At 42.2% G+C, this 22,665-nt stretch overlaps 1 protein-coding gene across 3 annotated transcripts; it reads right to left on the bottom strand.

The window, feature by feature from the left end:
- On the bottom strand, window positions 516-22,198 carry LOC8075052 (putative disease resistance RPP13-like protein 3). 3 transcript variants are annotated; one of them, XM_021452362.1, is made up of 4 exons: window positions 21,798-22,197; window positions 21,619-21,684; window positions 20,186-21,195; window positions 516-2,846 (listed from the first exon to the last, which is right to left on the bottom strand). In XM_021452362.1, the coding sequence occupies exons 3-4, from the start codon at window positions 21,187-21,189 to the stop codon at window positions 842-844; spliced, it is 3,009 nt and encodes a 1,002-aa protein (XP_021308037.1). In that variant the 5' UTR covers window positions 21,190-21,195; window positions 21,619-21,684; window positions 21,798-22,197; the 3' UTR covers window positions 516-841. The 3 variants fall into 3 exon arrangements, with proteins under 3 accessions (XP_021308037.1, XP_021308038.1, XP_002459474.2); XM_021452363.1 differs by having other exon boundaries at window positions 20,186-21,261; window positions 21,619-22,198; XM_002459429.2 differs by having other exon boundaries at window positions 21,619-22,197.

Raw genomic sequence — 22,665 nt, 5'->3', positions numbered from 1 at the left:
CATTTTGGGTCCTTTAATTTGTCTCGGCCATGATGTCACCTTCGGTGATCTTCGCTTCCCGGCACCCGGTTGACGTGAGGAGGTGGGATTTGCTGCGTGAGGTCGGAGCTGCTTCATCAGGTTATATCACCCAATCCCCTCATTAGCAATTTAGTTCAACATCCATTTGAGTTCTAACAAGGTATCCTGTTCTCTTCGTTTCATGGTGGCTACTAGCAGTGGTCAATATCAAGGTTCTGAAATAACGCATATGTAGGTTGTAACACATTTACTTTAGGTTCATCACTGCTTCGACAGGCAATGATTTTTGATAAAACAGAAAGGATTAGATAGTAGGAACAATATGTTATTCAAAATAACTAGACAGAGACTAGATAATCCATACTCTTTGCTAGTCAAGTAAGATAACAATGCATTGGGGAAAATGCAATTGAAGATAATCTACCCTTTAAAATCTCTAGCAACTTGGGCAAGAGTAATTGCACTATATCCTGTCTAATCTCCATAATATTTGGTGCAGCATATAACAACAGCCTGAACCATGGGACTGCAATATGTTTAAATAAAGGGTATACAAATGGCAATCAAGTACGTAAAAATGAAATAGATGTCACAAATAAAAACGACATAAATAAATCAATAATGGAAGTAACAGTACCACAAAAGTACAAAGTACAGTAACAAATAAAGGTTGTGACAGTAGCATAGGATGCAGTTTGTTTGTTTAGCCCACAAAAGAAGATAATGCAGATTTGATGAAATGGCCTCCATGTAACAATACAGTACCACATGATGTAGCTGAACAGAAAAATAATGGCATCTTTTCTAATATCTTCAGACTTCAGTCAGTGATAATTTGTGGCCACTTCTCAGCATATTCTTTGGCTAAATGATTGGGGCTGTCCTTCAGTTCATCTACCAAGAATTTGGTTATTTCGTCTGCTTGATTACCAACACTGAGATGCACCTCTTGGAGACTTTTAAGAGTCTCAATGCCATAAATTCCTTCAAAAGCTTGAAACCGCATATCAATCCTCTCAAGTGCTGGCATTACTTCTTCTTTTGTAACTGCAAAGCTCAGCCTTGGCACGAGAGTTGCAAAGAAGCGAAGCAACTTTAGACTCTTGAACCCACCAGGTGGAACAACGATCTCCCTGTCAGTAAGCAGCTTATTTTCTTCAAGGATGTCAACTATGTCCCGATCATCCTTCTGTACGCTGAGTGTAAAGGTGAGAGTGAATAATTTTGGCAGGTTCTGAATGAGCTTAAAAGTTTCAGTCCGAAGAACTGTCACAGAAAGGGTCAGCTTATATAGATTGTTGAGATCTTCGATCCACTTTGGGGGTCTTTCCATCTTGCCAGACAGCTCCAGCCCAACAAGGTACCTTGGAGGAGCAGACATGGTGTCCAGTGAGTCAATAAAATCACAGCCCTCATCATTGATTGCCAGTGTCTGCAGACCACAGCTACAGAGATATTCAATGGAGGAGCGTAATTGTTTGAAAGTCTGACCACCCTCCTGTATATTGAGCTTATAAATGGCAAGCTTTCTTAGCCCAGTCAACTGATGTAGGCTTGCTACAGCTGTTGAGTCCTCATTGATCTCAATTCCTGAGAGTATACGAAGTGCTTTCATCGGCTCCTTATTCTTCTCATGTGGCAACTTCAATGCCTTCTTTGGGGTTTTACTCCCTCCAAGCATGCTACAAAGACGTTTGAGCTGGCCGAAAGCTTTGGGAAGGACCTCAACATCTGTCTCCCTTATGTCAAGAGTTTCCAAGTACTGGAGCTTCTCAATCTTCGATGGAATCTCATGAACCTCTGTTCGTCGGAGGCTCAAATACTTGAGCACAAGCATTTTACATATGTCATTCAGATGTTTGTCTGTCATACCCTTCCAACCCTCAAGATCCAAAACTTGAATTATTCCATTATTGAATGAATGGAAAGGCAGTCGTCGGTTCTGGCTTCCAAACACTGTCAGTGATCGCACTTGAGATAAGTTCATGCCTTTTGTTAAATTCACATGCTTGGGACCACTGCTTTGCATGGAGAGTCGACGAACTTTGTTGCTAGGAGCAGGCATCAGCCAATGGCCACCAACAACAGTAATAAAATTTTCTTCACTTGATTTGGACACAATATACTCAAGAATCATGTCATGGACTTTAAAGGATTTTACCTTCCCATTGCTACTGTGATCCTCAGGTCGAATTATCTTCCTGCTTATGAGCTGATTAAAGTATGTTTCTGCAACTTCCTCTGCACTAAGCCCTTGCTTCTCTGTAACAAAACATTCAGATATCCATCGTCTGGTCAGACGCTTCTTACTAATTGTCAATCCTTTGGGAAATATGCTCAAGTACAATGAGCAGGTCTTGAGATCTGGAGGCAAATCATTGTAGCAATAATCGAGTATCCTTGTGACTCCATCAAGGGTAAGGGGAACCACCTGCTCTGGAAATAATGTCCTGCACATTTTATTCCAATCATCATTGTTTTTTGTTGGGTTGCAGGCAACATGGCCAGCCATGGTTACTATGGCCAAAGGCAACCCCCCACAATATTTCCATATCTCCTCGTGTACCTCTTCTTTCTCCATATCAATTGTATATTTGCTGCTTCGGGACTCAGAAACACCAAGGTTAAATAAACTTTTGGAGTTGGCTTCACTAAGAACTTTAATGGTATGCAGAGAATCAGTTCCATCTCTTTCTGAGCAGGCCGCACCAACAGCTTGAAACCTGGTAGTCACAATTATTTTACTGCCTTTTGTATATGGCAACCAATTTCTAATGTTCTCCCATGTTTCTACAGACCATACATCGTCAATCAAGAGGAGATACCTGCGAAGAAAAACCAAATAAACTACAAGTGAGAAAAAAACGTGCAGATTATTGTTTATTTCCTCGATCCTAAAATACAGTATATCCTATGAATTTTAGGACATATTATAGGGTAAGGTAAACAAAATGATGGATGTAGTTATACCTTAATCATGGAAGGATATTTTAATTACCATATTTGGGTTGGTGATAGACAATAATGTTATGCATGCAAGTGAATGTTGTCTTTTTAAACTGAGTTGGGGGTTACTTCACCCTTGTAATTTGGGACAAATTTCGAATGCCTGGATACCGTATATTAGGACCAAGGGAATAAGTATGTTGTATGTACCTTTCATGAGCATCCTAGCCATTGAGTTTGTCTGTCTACTTTAATGTTTTTATCAGTTTATTTATTGAACTTGTGTGATGGCCCCCATAATTGCATAGCTATTATCAATAATCTAATTGTGCCTATCACTAGTACAGAGGCATACTGTACATGCGGCTGTTAACCTATTTCTACTGGTATTTTTCAGTACCGCCTGTGCTGAAGGCCATTAGAAATGGGCCAATATCAGGGAAGGCCCACTGGCACAGCTCGTGGGATTCGAACCTGAGACCTCACTCTCGCGCGTTACCTCCTCTGTCACTCCACCTATCACTCAAATGTGTCTATATTAGAGTTTAGTTCCCCACATATTATCCTATACTGAGCATACATTGATTATTTGAGGCCCTAAATGGATTCAAATAGAAAAGTTGTCAACTACAAAGTTTCATAACTTTTCAAGATCTACAACTTTTATATTGGTAGTTTCTCCATTCGAGGTCATTTACAAAATTTGAATTTCAAATTTGAGAAATTCAAACGTTGTTTTCGACGACAAGATGATCTCAAATGAAAAAATTATCAACTACAAAATTTCATAACTTTTCGAGATCTACAACTTTCATTTTGACAGTTTTTTCAAACGAGGTTATTTGAAAAGCTCAAAAAATTCAATTTCAAAGTATTTTTACAGCTTAAGCAACAGCGTGTAGAAATATGATTTTTAGTGGCGGTTCCTTAAGAAAACCGCCTATAGAAATACATGATTTCTACAAGCGGTTTTGTTAGGAAAACCGCCTGTAGAAATCTGATTTTTAGTTGCGGTTCCTTAGGACAACCGCCTATAGAAATGCATGATTTCTACAGGCGGTTTTGTTAGGAAAACCGCCTGTGAAAATGCATCTTCACAGATGGTTGGTAGTTCTGCCACCGCCCTTTTTATACCATAGGCGCGTGATAACTACAACCGCCTGTGGTATAAAAAGGAGGCGTCTGTGTTGTACTCTTTTCTACTAGTGTATCTCATTGATCAACTTGATTTTATTGAAAAGTTTTATTTTACCTTACCATTAATATTTTCTTTTATATATTATACTGAATCTTAAATGGGCTAGGATTATCATAAAGAAATTTTATTATGCTCTATTTCCTATAGGTACTCCCATTAAACAATTTTGGTTTACCTAAAGTATCACTTTTTGTGAATTGGGTGGATGCAACTTTCTTTGTTGCCTTCCTAACATCATAATCTTGAGCTATATACATCAAGTTGTGTAAAACTTTGATTATGTAAAATGCCTCTAGCTATGTTACTACTATTCTTGATTATTTTTTACATGAAATGGTAATGTGAATTATAACTTTGGTCTTAAATGCATATGTTGTGCGATGAACTTATACATTAATTAATTTGAGTTTCCATCCTTTTCTTGTATATCTTAATAATGGTATAGATGGACTCTTGTGAATCTGATCCTTTTGAGGGGGTTAAATGTATAGAATATGATAGGAATTGGAAATTTGGTGGTAGATGAGTGTAGATTGAAGGAGAATTTGGATAGATAATGAGTATTAAAGGACAGAGGTAGATTGGAGGTGTGTGTTTGTTCATGTGGTATTGATCACAGGAACAATACCACGTGTGATGAACATGTGGGGAGGTGGAGGGGGAGATTTAGCAGCCCTAGGACTAGGTGCAACTAGGAGGAAGAAAGGAAGCATGAAAGCAGCCTTGCACTATCTTTGATGCGCTAATGGATGACAACGTGGACGTCTATTGACTTTTATAGCCTTTATCACAAGAAGGTAAAGGGAATTACTCAACTTTCAGTGATTCCTTTAGTGTGAACAAAACTAGTTAGGACCTTCAAGGAAATGATCCGAGCTTAGAGAGTACCACTAAACAAAAGAAAATCATGACCTTTGTCTTGGAAAAAAAGGCCTTATCAATGTTTTCCTAAGACAAATGGTGTTCCATTTATACAGTAAAGTTCCATTTCTCCATGTTCCTCCATGCATGTTGTCAATCTTGCCTGTGATGTTCCTTTGTAGTTACATCCTTAGGTGTCATTGTTGTTGCCTATATATTGAGGAAGCTATTAGTTGTAGACATGTTCCTTGTTGCTTGTTATAGAAGCATGGTCTCCATTGGATGTTGTTCTCTTGGTTTGAGGATGGAAGTCTACAACTGATCATCTACAATGCATTTCCTCAAAGTTCTGATGGGAACGAGATATAGCTAGGGTGATAACTTGCATAGAGAAATAGCAACAAAAGATGTTGCAAAGTTGATAACTTGCATCAAGCTTTAGTAGTACAGTACACTAACTTCATTGTCTTGATATGGGAGAATCAGAGCATGTTGGTAGAAAGACAATAATGCAATAGATTGTGTTAGTAGCATATTCATTGTTTTTAAAGCAATGGCTAGCGTTGTGGGCAACATATGGCGCACAAAGTGCTGACGCTGTCCATACACATTGGTGGAACTTGGAACTGATGTTGTTTGCCATATGGTTGAAGGGTTGTTGGTTTGTAAGATTGACTAACACAAGTATTATGGCTAGCTAAAGCTAATGCATCAATGCCAAAATCAAATTGATCCACTTTGTTTTAGTGAGGACGTACTTTTTGATGATTTTTTAGATAATAGATTTTCATTAATCTGACCTCTATATCCACGAAAGATATACACAGTCAAAAGGGTACATCACTTAGGCTCACACCCCAACAAAGCAGAGAAGACACAACAAAAAAAGAGAAAAAACTATGACCTCGACACATCCTTGTTTTTTGACATCCTCTCCTGAAAAGGCAAGATTCGGTGATTAGTGGAAGTCATCAAGACAATGCTACCCCTAGTGCACCATCACTATGAACCTCCACAGGTTCCATCTTCATCCGCTTCAAGTAATTTGATGCCAAGTGTGTTGTCAGTAAGCCCACCTTCGTCCATCATCGTCGTCCCATCGTAACTAGCAGATTGGACGAGAGCTGACAAGAATTGCTTTTGCTTCACTAGACTCCGCCACCGTATCGGACCTAGGACACCGCTGCATATGAAACCACCTCTGCTAGATCTACCTTCTACCCGACAAGGACTAGCCATTGATGCTTAGACCGCTCGTCGATCAGCACACACGAGCGTAGACCTAGGCACACACGAGCGTGTGTGGCTTCAACAATAACGTTGTCCACCCAGCCACCACCTGGCCTAGCCAGTGAGCAAACGAGGGCATGTGCATGCATAGGGGTCGAAGCATTTGGATCTAGATGTGATCTAGCACCAAGTGCGCAGAGTTGAGGGAGACGCCCCTCTCATCGGAGGGCGGCCACATAGGTCGACGCGGAGTGGCCTCCCCTGCTCCCCCACCTCCATCCCATGCTGCTCATTGTCGGACACAACCGCATGGAGTAGAGAGGTTTTGTGTCATGGACACAAACCCTTAGGGTTGTAGCCTACTACTCAGTCATCGCCTAGCCTAGCCTAGGTGTGCGCATTCGAAAGCATATTGAGAGTAGTCTCTCATTGGCGCTCCCTGTTGCCTTTCCACCATGAACGCTGGTGCGGCCACCTCACGAAACACGCAAGGAATGAGGCCTTAAGCCCTCCGTGGACCACCGTTACCGGCCTCCTCCACTTGAGCATACCACCACCTCCCTTCGTAGCACACGCTACCTCTGCCACATCGGATCTAGATTAGAGCAGCAACGCCCTTGTGTTGACCTCACCAAGGGAGAGGATAAATCCATGTAACCACTATCTTTGCCACACGCCAGTCCTCCGGTGTCGAGCTCTAGCAGCGTTAGGGTTGAGGGAGCGAGGGAGCGCTCAACAACGGTAGCTTTTGCTGATGACTAGCTCTGTGGTCTATTGTGTGATGGTGATGGACTTTGATATGGATGGCACCTTAGTAAGTGTTAACGGTCCTTAAGTATCAAATATAATCATCAAATAAATAAAGAAAAGGATCGAAATGCGACCAACACCCAGACTTAGGGTTTTATCTGACAGAATTCCACGAGTTTTGGTGTTTGTCTATTTCTACAGGGGTTATCAGAGAATATGGAGGAAAGGTCCACACGTCGGGTTTACATAGAGATATTAACGTGTACCATAATTATCCAACATATAGAAGAGTCCAGAAGCCGCGGGAACGAGCGGAAGGCCGAGCGGACCCGGGGGCTGGGCGCCCGCCCTCCCCCCTTGGGCGCCCGCCCAAGGCTCTCAGCCAATTAGGCCCCGTCTCGCGGATAATGCTCCACCGACTTAAAGGATTAAGGAAAACCGTACGATTAAGGTCGGTTTGATCCGACGGTCCATATTCATTTGGAGGGGCTATAAGAGCAGGCCCCCTGGCCCCTGGAGGAGGACTCATTCTCATTCCTCAAACCCTAATTCATTCATCAGGAGGAGAGTCTCTGATCAAGCCCTAGAGCCACCACATCAACTAGATCTCTAGTTTAGCATAGCTACATAGGATTAGAACTAGAAGGAGTCAATCTTTGATTGGTTTCTGGATCTGTCAAAAGGATTCTTGGTAATTCCTCTAATGTTCCTCATTTGTTCATCATTGTTCTTCAATATTATGAATACAACTTTGTTCTATTTCAATATATTGATTATGACTTTGCTCTACTTGTTTATATTTGCAATTATATTGTTCTTAGTTTATCATAGTTATATGCTTGGCTTAGTTAGATTGGAATTATATACATGTTTAGGATCATATAGCGTTTATCCATCGGATCCATGGGTAAATGATAGATATTGTGTAGGCGTGGTGCCTATACCGTATTTATCTGCGATTGTACCCTATATGCCGGATTGCGGGGTAGTTCGTGGTGGTGAGAGCTCCATTGATTCTTATATAGTCCCCCTCCCGTGTATAGGGTAGGCAGAGCAACATTATTACAGGGGAGTGATTGCTATGTTTCTCACCTTCCTTGATAATATCACTATGCATGGGCATAGTCCTTTCTCGCAATGATTGTCAAGTATAATTGCACTAACTATGATATGCTAGACTTTATAGTTAAGAATAACTTAGGAAATATTCTTGTAGTTCATCCTAATCCCATGCTAATGACTTGCTAGAACATCTGTTGAGGTGCTTATTATTATTATATGTGGCTAGTCATGCTGATCAGATTAGTTATCTTTGTCACCATTCATACTTTATCTATATTTATGTGACATTTATCCCTGTATGCAAGAGATAGATGAATGCTCTCTATTACACATGCAATGATAGATACTCAGTTCCATATTTCATTCCATAATCAACACTGATGTTAGTAATCCCTTCCCAGTGGTAAAAATATAAATAACGATACCTGGAATACTTCCCGATTAAAATGCTATATCGGTATTAATCTGTGCGCTTGCAGATCTTATTTATTATTTATTCAGGAGAGCAATTGCATATTTCAATACCATGTCTCTCATGTCATGCTGGGGATGACAACTTGGCTTAAGTGGCATGAGGGATAGGTTTGCCATTTTTTTGGCACCGTTATCAGAAATAGAAAACTAAGTCTACTTTTGGTAATGACGTTAAGAATTCCCAACAGTAAGATTGTTAGATTAGCTTTGGAAATTCGTTTTATCTCAAACTACTTGTTTTAGATGTTCTCCTTGGATGTAATGATTCTACTATCGATAATCTAGAATGTTTTTTGACCTCATCATGCATGAGTGCATGGAGATGAGCACTTGCTATTGTGATGACAACAAGGTTGGTCTAATCAGAAATCTTTGATGTTATGGGGAAGTGAGTAGTTGATTACCCCAATATGTAAGATGTGTGTTGTTGGTGTTGATGAAGCATCATGTTGTGTTTACAAATGCTAGTGATAAGGGTGGGCTTTGATACAATGCCATTGTTTGTGGCAAATGTAGTCATATCATGGCATCGATCTATAGAAGGAAAGCATGACACATTCACTTACCGTCGATGTTGAGGTTGTCAAAGGGAAGCCATTGGAAAATGATTCAAGCTGAGATGTAGGTATTGTTAAAGCTAAGGACATCCGGTTATTAAAAGAGATTGTTATTGAATGAATTTCAATGGTTGTTAACAAGGCGTTGTTATGAGAAGATAGAGAGAATTGACTACCTCAAATACTACTAAATGGATTAGGCTCCTGTGTTTACACAATAGCACCACCATACAAATTTGCAATGGGCATACGCAACGTCCTGGCATGATCACTAGATTGGACCTACCATCTTTGCCTAGGTGTCCTCTGTTGTGTACCACTCTATGTGTTCAAACATATACACCTCTAGCAGGACAATCATGACACAAGGGACCTAGGCAATGCCTTTGCTCCTTCATGTTGGCTTCCTTTTAAGTTCTACCAATAGCATATGGACAAGCTCGTGCTTGACCTCATTGCACCACAAATGTAGCAAAGTCTATCCACGCCGTGGTGCAGAAAGTTTCTATGGCTAGTCCACCATAAGCATCTACGAGCACGCACCCTTCCTACACCGACACATTGTTGAATGTTGATAGCCCTTAGGTTCTCTCCAACAGGAGACCCATTACAGAAGCCAAACCCAAAATGGGCCTCCAACATAATACTTATAGCCTCCAACAAAGTACCTATATGGAACACTCATTTTAGGTATCAGGAAAGGCATAACCTAAATTTTGATATCCTCTCTCCTCGAGGCCCATCTGCAGAAAGTGTTGTCTTTTAGGTCTTGTTGTTGGAGAAGACTAAAAATAGGTATTGAACCTTTTGCCTGTAGTACTATCCATAGGACGAATGAGTCTTGTATTTTGGGTGACATTTGTTGGAGATAGTCTTAGAGCAACTCCAAGAGAGTTGGTAAAAATAGATGGCTAAATTCAAGATTTAGCCAACCTCTAAAATAGAAAATCATGTAAAAAAACAAAAATCTCCAACAGTCTTTCTATACAACAAATCATATGGCTAGCGGGACATGCATGCTATATTTACCATGCGAGAACTCTGGAATAGATGACTTGCTGTAAGTGCATTCGCCCCCGATGTGGGTTTTGATAATTAATGACAACCAAATTAGGGACTAACATGTTTATCGAGCATAATCTACAGGTCTTAGTCCATTGATGGAATTGAACGAAAACATTCGGTGAATTATAGCACCCTTAAATTTCTAATGGATGAACGGTGTTTCGACTCAAGTGGCTACAAAGTTTTTATTCTTTGCTTGAGTTATAGGAAACGCCGCACTATCAAGAGGGATGCAAATTGAGTTGGTAAGATGAGGATAAGAGTGCTCAGGTCAACTTAGCTCTTGCGCTTGAGAGACACACTTGCACGCACGAAGCACTAGGAAATTTCTTCTCTGCCAGGGTGACCCGGCAGTACCAATCCTCAGGGCCGGTGGTACCGGCAGTGCCAGCCTTTCTCCTAAGTTTTGTGAGAAAATGAACTACCGATAGTACCGGGCTCGGGCCGGTGGTACCGGCCAGCACCAGTAGTACCGGTGTGAAACGCCGGTAGTACCGGCAGGCCAAATCTGCGCTGACTTTGGTTGCGGAGATTTGAACTGCCGGTGGTACCGGCCTTCCACCGGTGGTACCGGCAATGGTCAGTAGTACCGACAAAGGCCCGGTGGTACCGGTAGGCTTATTTCTCGCAAATCCTAGAGACTTCTTACCGTTAGATCTGAGGTAGCTGGTGGTACCGGTGGTTGCCCCGGTAGTACCGGCAGTTGTTCAGGACCTATGTATAAATAGGTCTTCCCTCGTTTCTAACCGTTAGCTTTCCCATTCCTTCAACTCTACATCTGAGAAATCAGTCTCCAAGCTTTGTCTCACCCACTCTCTCTCCCTCTTTGCTCCTAGACTTCACTCCTTGAGAGATTCGAGCTAGAGAAGTGAGATTAGAGAGTTGGGAGCTTCGATTTGTGACTTGAGCACTTGGATTCTTCGTCTTGCCGGTTTGGTTTGCATTTGTTACTCTTGGGTGCTTGGAACCCTAGCCGGCTAGGCGTTCTTCGTGGTTGCCCGTGTTGATTCATTTGTGAGGGCACCCCGAAGTGTTTGTATAACCCTTTGATTCTTAGTGGAAATCTTGAGCTAACCTGTGTGGTTGCTTGAGGGAGGAGACCTAAGTGGTCGGACCTTCGTGGTCACCTCAACAACGGGGACGTAGGAACTCCTTCGTGGGGATTGCCGAACCTTGGGAAAAATATCTTGTCTTGCTGTGGAGGTAGCATCGACTACCCTTGTTCTTGTGTTCTTCGTGTTCTTCCTCTCTACTTCCTTTTCATAGGTGAACAAGGGCCGATCTACGTTTTGGAGAAGAACCGAGCCAAGGGAACTTCAACATCATCCTCTACTACATCTAGGAGAGTGGGGGTAACTCTCAGATCTGAAATCAAAACTCAATCTACTCTGATTTCGTAGCTCTCATAGGGCGTCGGTAGTACCAACAGTTGCGTCAGTAGTACTGGCTGTCTTACACCGGTAGTACCGGCCCAAACTGTCGGTAGTACCGGCAGGCTTTTAACTTCCGCAACTTGAGCTTTTGAGTTTTAGGTTTTTAAGATACGCCTATTCACCCCCCCCCTCTAGGACAATTAGATCCTTTCAATTGGTATCAGAGCAAGGTTCCTCGTACAAACGCTTCACCGCGTGAGGACCAACATTGGCCAAGATGGATCCAATAGCACAAAAGCAAATTGTTGATCAAATCACAGCACAGATCACTGCATCCTTGCAGCTGCAGCAACAAGAGCAAATGCAGAAGATGCAAGCAGAGCTTCTAGGCAAAAAGAATCATGAATCGGGTAGCAAAGATGAAAATGAAGATAGTAGCAAAACATCAAAGAACTACAACAAAGCTAGCTTTGACTGTGGTGGTTCAAGCAAGAATCCAACCTTGTCAATGATCAATTCTGGAAAACCACCTCCATTTGATGGTGTAAGGTACACCGATTGGGCTCATAGGATGAAGCTACATCTCATAGCCGCAAGATGTTGGGAAGTGGTGGACATTGGAGTAAATCCACCGCAAGATCCAAATGAGTGGACACTTGAAGATGAGAGAGACTTTCACCTAAATGCAATGGCAGCCACCTTGATCTTGCAATGCCTCACTCCGGAGGACAACAACAAAGTAAATGGTATGGTGAATGCAAAGCAAATCTGGGACACTTTGAAGGTGTCATTTGAAGGAGATAAAAGTGTAAGAGTTGGAAACATTGAACTCTTACAAAGTAAGATTGAGAATTTTTGCATGATTGAGGGAGAAACAACAAAGGCCATGTTTGATAGATTCATGTCCTTGATCAACCAAATTAGAGCACTTGGAGCAACAACATGGGATGACAACTCTGCAGCAAGAAAGATATGTCGGGTGTATAGACAAAAGAACAACATGCTTGCCTCCGTCATTATGGAGAAAGACAATTACCACACGACCACACCTCAAGAGATGCTTGCAAAGTTGATGCATCATGAAGTCTTGGATGATGAAGCTAAGGAGACAATCAATCAAAGAAAGAGCATTGCACTCACGACATCACATGGAAGTGAGTCAAGTCATTGCAACAAAGGGTGTTGTGAGCATAAGCATAATGATGACGATGATCTTGATAAAGAGCAAGCTATGCTAGTGGGAAACTACAAGAATTACTTGAGAATGAAGAAAGATAATATGAGGAGATATGGAGGAAACAAGCCATACAAGAAGAGGTTTTGCTATGAGTGTGGTGACACCGGCCATCTTGCAGCCGATTGTCCTAACAAAGAGGAGAGGTCAAGATACAACAAGCAAGGTGACAAGAAGTACAAGGATAAGAAGAGAGGTGAAGCACATCTAGGTCAAGAATGGCAATCTGACAGTGACAGTGATGATGACAATGACAATAAGAAGAAGAGTATGGTTGCCCTCGCCATACAAGAGGCATCTTCCTCAACAAACATCTTCACCAACAATGCTTCATCGACCTCTCTCTTCACCCGCACTTCTTCATCACCTAGACTCTTCGCCAACCTCTCCGACGATGACCATGACACTCCTACATGCCTCATGGCAAGATGAGATAAGGTACAATTTGACTCTCCCACTCACACCACTAGTAAATATGATAGTGATGATGAAGATGATGAAAACTATGCATCAAATCTCATTAAGAAATATGGTAAAGCTGCTGCAACTAAAATCCTAAAGCTAATATATGCTAAAGATAAGCTTGAGTCATGCATTGAGTCGCAAGGGGAATTGCTCCTAGAGGAAAGGGAGAAGAACCATGGACTTGAAGCATGTCTATCCAAGGAAAAGGAGAGGGCTGATAAGTTGAGTGTAGAATTGTCATTAGCCAAAGATGCTAATGATCATTTGTCTAAGGGACATTCTTCACTTAATGACTCTTTGGCTAGCCTAAAGAATGATCATAGTTTGGCTCAAGAGAGCCTTACAAGCTTGACAACTAAATATCATGAGCTTGAACTAAACTATGACAAGCTTTGGACTAGCACCTCTACCATTTCCAAGGATTCCAAAGCTTCAACAAGTAAAAGCTGTGAAAGATGCTTAAATATTGATATAAATGCTTGTGTTACTAACCTTGTTGAGCTAGCAAAGAAGGACAAGGAGATCCAAAGATTAAACACAATTGTCAAGATTGGTTGCAAGTGCAAGGACAAGCAACCGGCAAATGTGTTCAAGGCATCAAGGCACCCCATAATCAAGGATGGCCTCGATTACAATAGGTATAATGGTAAGGCCAATGGAAGAAACATGATAAATGGGGTGGCTTGTGTGAAGTTCAACAAAAGTGTGCCTCTTGTTGACCTTATAGACAAGGTGAACAATGTTGCTACTCCTATAATTCCACTTACAAACAACAAGAACATCAAGAAGAAGCAAGTGGAGGTGCCCAAGCAACAAGTGCCTATTTCATGCAATCACATTTGTGATTACATGTGTTGTTGGGACAAGGATGGCAAGATTGTTGTGAAGTATGTGGGTGCCCTTAAGAAGAGACAAATCTTAAGGAGTCTTTGGGTGCCCAAGTCTTATATTTCTAACCCCCTAGGTCCCATCTCGGGACCTAAAACAACAACTTAATCTCGTGTTGTAGGAATACTTCTCCGGTGGACCAAAATAGGTGCTTGATAATGGATGCACCAATCATATGACCGGAGAGAAGAACATGTTCACCTCCTTTCAACCAAATCAAGTTGCATGTGAAAGGATTGTCTTTGGTGACAATAGTAAAGGAGATATCCTTGGTTTGGGTAAAATTGCTTTCTTAAATGATAATTCAATTTCAAATGTATTACTTGTGAATTCGTTGGGATACAATTTGTTGTCCATCTCACAACTTTGTGAGAAGGGTTACAATTGTCTCTTTACGGATAAGGGTGTAGAAGTCTCTAGAAGGTCGGATGCCTCTATTGCTTTTACGGGTCAACTTAAGGGCAAGCTCTATCTAGTTGATTTCTCATCTAGTAGAGTGGGGTCCAAGACTTGTTTAGTGGCAAAATATAGCATGAGCTGGTTATGGCATCGCTGTCTAGCTCATGTTGGGATGAGGAACTTGGCCGATCTTCAAAGAGGTGGATACATCCTAGGACTAACAAATGTTTCTTTTGAGAAAGATAGAATTTGTAGTGCATGTCAAGCGGGAAAGCAAGTTGGAGACAAGCATCCCACTAAGAACATCATGACTACATCAAAGACCACTTGAGTTACTTCACATGGACTTAATCGGACCCAATGCTTATATAAGTATTGGAGGTAACAAATATAGTTTTGTAATTGTTGATTATTTTTCTCGCTTCACTTGGGTGTTTCTTTTGAGAGATAAAGGTGAAACCCAAGGGATCTTCAAGAAGGTTTCAAGAAGAGCTCAAAATAAGTTTGAAGTGAAGATCAAGAAAGTGAGAAGTGACTACAGGATAGAGTTTAGAAACACCAACATTGAAGCTTTCCTTGATGAAGAAGGCATCAAACATGAGTTCTCGGTTCCATACACTCCACAACAAAATGGTGTTGTGGAGAGGAAGAACCGGACGCTCATTGAAGCCATAATAGCAATGTTGGATGAATACAAGATTTTAGAAAAAGACTATTGGGCGGAAGCCATCAACACGTCATGTCATGCTATCAACCACTTGTAACTCCACAAGTTGAGGAAGAAAACCACCTACGAGCTTCTAACCAGTACAAAGCCTAAGGTGGACTACTTTAGAGTTTTTGGATGCAAGTGTTTCATACTCAATAAGAAATCCAAAAGCTCTAAGTTTTCACCAAAGGTTGATGAAGGTTTCTTAATTGGTTATGGTACTAACGAACATGGCTACCGTGTCTTCAATGAGACCACCGGAAAAATTGAAATAGCGGTAGACGTGACTTTTGATGAAAGCGACGGCTCTCAAAAGGAGCAAGTCAATGCTGAAATTTTAGGTGAAGAAGAACCATCTCATCAAGTGATCAAAAAGCTTGCTACCGGTGAAGTGAAACCCGTTGAAGAATAAAAAGATGATGCACATATGCAAATTCCTCATGATCCAAACTTGCATCATGGGTCAACCAATGCCCATGATGATACTTCCACTTCAAGAAGGGGTCATGACTCAATGGAACAAGCTAATCAAGATTCACCACAAGCTCAAGATCCAACTAAGGTGGTGATCGAGACAATCAAGATCTTGATTCTCCAATCAACCAAGACTATGAAGATGAAGATGATGGTCCAATTCAAACAAGAACAGCAGTGCCTCACCCAAGAGTTCATCACTCCATCCAACGAGATCATCCCGTTGACAGCACTTTGGGAGACACACAACGAGGGGTAACAACACACTCTCGTTTAGTTGGTTTTTGTGAATATTACTCTTTTGTCTCCTCGATGTTGCCAAACAGGGTGAAGAATGCTTTGAAGGACCCGAATGGGGTGATTGCCATGCAAGAGGAGCTAAACAATTTCACCAAGAATAAAGTCTAGTCCTTGGTGGAAAGATCCAAGCAAAATGTGTTAGGTACCAAATGGGTCTTCCGCAACAAAGAAGATGAGTATGGCATGGTCACAAGGAACAAGGCACGGTTGGTAGCCAAAGGTTTCACTCAAATCAAAGGTTTGGATTTTGGGGAGACCTATGCACCTGTAGCTAGGCTTGAATCTATTCGCATATTACTTGCCTTTGCTGCTCACCATGATTTCAAGTTGTTTCAAATAAACGTGAAAAGTGCATTCCTCAATGGCCCCCTCTCCAAAACTGTGTATGTGGAGCAACCGCCGGGTTTTGAAGATCCACATCATCCCGATCATGTCTACAAGCTGGACAAGGCACTCTACGGGCTTAAGCAAGCCCCTAGAGCTTGGTATGATTGTCTCAAGGATTTCCTACTCAAACAAGGGTTTGAGATTGGAAAAGCCGATCCCACTTTATTTACTCGCAAAGTCAATAATGATATTTTTTTATGCCAAATATATGTCGATGACATTATATTTGGTAGTACTAATGCGGACTTCAGTGAGAAATTTAGTAGGATCATGACCAAGAGGTTCGAGATGTCCATGATGGGGGAGTTGACATACTTTCTTGGATTTCAAATCAAGTAACTCAAAGACGACACGTTCATAAGTCAAACCAAGTACACCACCGACATGCTAAAGAAGTTTGACATTGACAAGGCCAAACCCATAAAGACACCAATGCCAACAACCGGACATCTTAACCTTGATGGAGACGACAAGGCCATTGATCAAAAGGTATATCATTCCATGATTGAATATCTGCTTTACCTTTGTGCATCTAGGCCTGATATTATGCTTAGTGTGTGCATGTGTGTATTCGAATAGGCAAAAACTCTTGTGAAAAATTGTGTAAATCTTTCAAAATCTATTTTTCACAGCTCAAATGTGTCCATAGTTATGTAATGGCTTCATGAAATCTGGACAAATTTGAGTTGGTTTGAGTATACTATGTGGTTCACCTCCTTTAGAATTTATGCTCACTAGTTTTTGACCTCCTGCAACTTATGACATTCAAGCATAACTGGAACACAGAGGTTATTTGTCAGTTTTGGGCCACAGTTTATATTGATGTAGAGCACAAGATACTTCACTAGATGACTGAGGGCCTTCACTGCCACTATGATTACCGCCAGTTCTCCCACCTTCTTGGGTTTGATCACCATGACTGTGATGCTCCTAGCTTATATGGTCATTATCCAAATGGTGTAGGTAGGGCTAATTTCATTGAAGCAGCGTGATGATGATGATAATGTTGAGTAGTTCTCCTACTGCCTTTGCCCCTTGGAGCTTCATGAAGCCTACCCTTTTTGGCATTTGATGCCAAAGGGGGAGTGTTAGGCTTATCTCATATGGTATTAGGCTTGGTATTAGGATTATCTCGTGTGGTGAACCATGTGGTAAACTTAAACTTTGTGTGTGTGATGGTTGATTGTAAGCTAAACACTTTTATTTCATTATTATATCCTGCTTTTGTTAGCTGTTTTGGGATTGTGTTGATGCAATGATGTTTATGAATGGTTATGATAAGCTTTAAGTCCTTTTCTTTCTTGCATAACCATTCAAGTTCTTTCTTTTTATTCTTTGTGATATATCTTGTCATATGCATCACACTTTTTTTTATCTCACACACACTTAGGCACCCCACGGATTGCAAATTTAGGGGGAGCTTGTTCTTAATGTATGTCATCTTGATTCTAATCAAGATTTGAAATTTCGAATCCAATGCATACATTGAGGGGGAGCTCAACTTGAATTTTGGAATTCAAAAGCTTCAATTCTTTCAATTTTTATAAGCCTAAGTTGGTTGTCATCAATTACCAAAAAGGGGGAGTTTGTAAGTGCATTCGCCCCCGATGTGGGTTTTGATAATTAATGACAACCAAATTAGGGACTAACATGTTTATCGTGCATAATCTACAGGTCTTAGTCCATTGATGGAATTGAACGAAAACATTCGGTGAATTATAGCACCCTTAAATTTCCAATGGATGAAGGGTGTTTCGACTCAAGTGGCTACAAAGTTTTTATTCTTTGCTTGAGTTATAGGAAACGCCGCACTATCAAGAGGGATGCAAATTGAGTTGGTAAGATGAGGATAAGAGTGCTCAGGTCAACTTAGCTCTTGCGCTTGAGAGACACACTTGCACGCACGAAGCACTAGGAAATTTCTTCTCTGCCAGGGTGACCCGGTAGTACCAACCCTCAGGGCCGGTGGTACCGGCAGTGCCAGCCTTTCTCCTGAGTTTTGCGAGAAAATGAACTACCGATAGTACCGGGCTCGGGCCGGTGGTACCGGCCAGCACCAGTAGTACCGGTGTGAAACGCCGGTAGTACCGGCAGGCCAAATCTGCGCTGACTTTGGTTGCGGAGATTTGAACTGCCGGTGGTACCGGCAATGGTCGGTAGTACCGACAAAGGCCCGGTGGTACCGGTAGGCTTATTTCTCGCAAATCCTAGAGACTTCTTACCGTTAGATCTGAGGTAGCCGGTGGTATCGGTGGTTGCCCCGGTAGTACCGGCAGTTGTTCAGGACCTATGTATAAATAGGTCTTCCCTCATTTCTAACCGTTAGCTCTCCCATTCCTTCAACTCTACATCTGAGAAATCAGTCTCCAAGCTTTGTCTCACCCACTCTCTCTCCCTCTTTGCTCCTAGACTTCACTCCTTGAGAGATTCGAGCTAGAGAAGTGAGATTAGAGAGTTGGGAGCTTCGATTTGTGACTTGAGCACTTGGATTCTTCATCTTGCCGGTTTGGTTTGCATTTGTTACTCTTGGGTTCTTGGAACCCTAGCCGGCTAGGCGTTCTTCGTGGTTGCCCGTGTTGATTCATTTGTGAGGGCATCCCGAAGTGTTTGTATAACCCTTTGATTCTTAGTGGAAATCTTGAGCTAACCTGTGTGGTTGCTTGAGGGAGGAGACCTAAGTGGTCGGACCTTCGTGGTCACCTCAACAACGGGGACGTAGGAACTCCTTCGTGGGGATTGCCGAACCTCGGGAAAAATATCTTGTCTTGCTGTGGAGGTAGCATCGACTACCTTTGTTCTTGTGTTCTTCGTGTTCTTCCTCTCTACTTCCTTTTCATAGGTGAACAAGGGCCGATCTACGTTTTGGAGAAGAACCGAGCCAAGGGAACTTCAACATCATCCTCTACTACATCTAGGAGAGTGGGGTAACTCTCAGATCTGAAATCAAAACTCAATCTACTCTGATTTCGTAGCTCTCATAGGGCGTCGTTAGTACCAACAGTTGCGTCGGTAGTACTGGCTGTCTTACACCGGTAGTACCGACCCAAACTGTCAGTAGTACCGGCAGGCTTTTAACTTCCGCAACTTGAGCTTTTGAGTTTCAGATACGCCTATTCACCCCCCCCCCCCCTCTAGGCCAATTAGATCCTTTCACTTGCTATTTTAGCAAACCAAATACAATAGCTGTTGGACTCTCTTTTCACTCCCAAAATAGCCAAATATAGAATACATAACATGGATAGCTCTTCTCTTGGAGTTGCTCTTAGTATGCCTTTTGTGGACTTAAGATGGCATTCTTATGAGTTATTATGAGAATCCAATCTATGATACTCATTTTAGAAGATCTAGAAAATCCAGAACACCAAGATGACCTACTGCCAATATAGTTGCCAGACGTGCTATAACATCGGACTTGTCTCTCCGGAGATACAGAAATAGGAAGGCCCCGGGAAAAACAACAATTCATTTGTGGAGTAGTACCCTTGATAGTGTAGGATAGAAGATGTGCGTAGCAAGCTAACATCTTAATACAAACTGTTTATGCTGGCATCTAGTTCATTATACTCTAAAAAAAGTGTGATTTAATTGTCACAACTTTACTGCAATTATTAATGCTATTTGTTTTTGTATGTGGTATAGGTTTCAATGATTCCTTGCCCTAAGGTGGGTATAATAGGAAGTCAGGACATGCGCAATAGTAATATGCTTTGTTCAAATGTGGAAAAGCTAACTAAATTGTTGGAAAAGCTCAATGTCTACTAAAAGGAAAGCAATGGTACGGTTTAGAGTTACCTTTTTCCATTCAGGCGCCATTTTAGTTCTCCAATAAGTTGATCACGGGTCATTGTGTCAATCTTGTTCTGAGTCCATTGGGTGCTGCCACCATTGCCGTGCTTCTTGTGACCACAAGAGAGTGGCACAACTCGCTTTACTAAACCTTTCATTGCAGCAGCTAGGTTCTTCTCCAGCTTCCCCGTGTCATGGTCTTGTTGCTCCCGCTCGCTGTCCCTTGGCTTGATTTGCCCCAGAATATCCCTGAGAACTTCATCTTCATCATAGTTTTGAGAAACCGTGACCGACGCCCGGCACTCAAATTCATTCCTGAAATTCCGGTACAATGCCGTGGCAATGGTGGTCTTTCCCACACCGCCAAATCCGACTATGGACAGAACAGCTCGATGAGAGTCTTTATCATGTTTTGTTAGCCACTGCTGAAGCTTCTTCATGTCCTCCTCCACTCCTACAGGATTCTGAGTGCGGATGAGCTGACGGCTCGCCATCAGATGCTCAGCAATGCCATATGTAACAGCATGTGCATGTGTTGCTCCTGCTCCAGAGCTGCTCCCACTTCTTGTTGGGTCTGGATTGTCCACACCATATCTGCTGCGCCGCTCAGAAATCTGTTGTGCCCTGACCTTGAGCTCAGCAATCTTGGAAGCAATTTCACGGCGAGGCCAAAATGTCCACAGGTCGTAGAACAGTGTCACTATGAAGGAGCATCTTGCATCACTGAGGGAGTCGTGAGGGAGGCGGTGGGCGAAGTCGTCGATACAGTCTTCCATGTCATATGCCATGTCCCGGATCTGCTTCATCCAGTTCTTGCGCCGGCGATCATGGTCCTCCTGGGTGGACCCGAGGTCACCTAGGAAGGCGTGCATGCTGGCGAGCTCATCGGTGATGTACTGAATGTCGCCGCGGACGCCACGGATCAGAGTGTACTCCTGGGCAAGGAGGCCACCCAGCTTGCCTAAGAGAGATTGCATGGTGGCCTCCGAAGCACCCACAACAAACTCCATCTTCTCCTGAGTAAAGTAGGAGTGGTGGCAGACAAAGTTCAGCTCAATTCTTGCCCAGCAGTTGTTAATAATCTATAAAAGAACAGGATGACTACACAATAGTCAGAACGTGTGTGGATATAGAGGCCGGATTATGAAAATCCATTATCTCAGAAAACTAGTCAGAACATGGGACGATTGGTGAGAATATTAATCAAAGAATGCACAGACAGTTCTGAGGCATCTAGTACACGCAGTATTACCAATCGAGTAATAGAATGCTCTAACTCTAACCACACGAAGTGAAAAGAAAACCAACAGCAACACAATCTCAAGCATCAACAGCATATAAACCTGATTGAACGGCGTTTTCCTATTTACTCATTTTTTCAAAGTCATATGACGCAAATTAATCGAATGAAAAACAAGTTGGAGAGGAATATATATGACCTTGGACTTCTACTTGTCTGCTGCAATGATCACCGCTGGTTGGGAACATCGATTGCGACGCGCGAACTGCCACGGCAAGGAAACAATACGCAATACAGACTACAGAAAACGAAAGAAGGAGAAGCAGCATCAAGAAGAACAGAGATACGAACAGAGGAGGGTGCACGTATGAAGGCAACCTTATGTTGGCTACCGAGAAGGTTTAGCAGACACTGGTCAGGGCGCCGCCGTCCTACGCGTTACTGCTTGGTAGGAGCAGGAGGGGAAGGAGCCAGACGAAGAACCTATTGGACACTGCATGCTCTCTTTTCTGAAATTTCAGGAACGCATTGCTCTTTTGGTTCTGCTTGTGCAACTATTCCAAAACCCATTTTGCATAAAGATATGATTTCACACTTCGAAAAAACTGAAAAATATGCCATGCACGCGCATAAAAACAGATATGGTTTCACATGCATCTCCACCAGCCAAACTGGTCGGCTAAAGTTGGAGGAGTGCCTTTGTTCTTTTGGGAAGGAAAGAATCATCAGCTGGTGTTGCTTGTTGGAGACACCAAAGAGAGCGACCAGCAAATGAAAGCATCTAGTTCGTTGCTTGTGATGTTGGTTTTTTACTCACTGAAAAAAAAAAGAAGAATCGCCGTTGCTTGTGTTGGTGGCATTGTATTCTTGTTCGTTTGCTTGATGTGTTCGAAGAGTTCCGGCTGCGGCCCATGTTAGAATACTCGATGCTACCTCCATCCCAGACTAAAGGACGTTTTGCAAGTTGTCACAGAACTCAGACGTCTGCAGCAGCAGCATGCATCTTTGACACAGCACCGTTTGAGAGCCTCTTCTCCCACACCATTTGTTTCTTTTCATTTTTTATTCGTAGTGGACGACAGGAGCTGATCTATGACAAGTGCTGCAGGGCTCCAGAAGCTAAAGGCGTGTTTGGTCGGAGGCAGGTAATATAGAATTTTGTTTTAGTTGGCAATTAGTGTTTCATCATAGACTAATTAGACTCAAAAAATTCATCTCACAAATTATTCTCTATCTGTATTTTTAA

This window comes from Sorghum bicolor, chromosome 2, assembly GCF_000003195.3.
Source record: "Sorghum bicolor cultivar BTx623 chromosome 2, Sorghum_bicolor_NCBIv3, whole genome shotgun sequence".
Lineage (NCBI taxonomy): Eukaryota > Viridiplantae > Streptophyta > Magnoliopsida > Poales > Poaceae > Sorghum > Sorghum bicolor.
The sequence above is the reverse complement of the archived record's forward strand: the minus strand, read 5'-3'. Positions and strand labels throughout refer to the sequence as shown.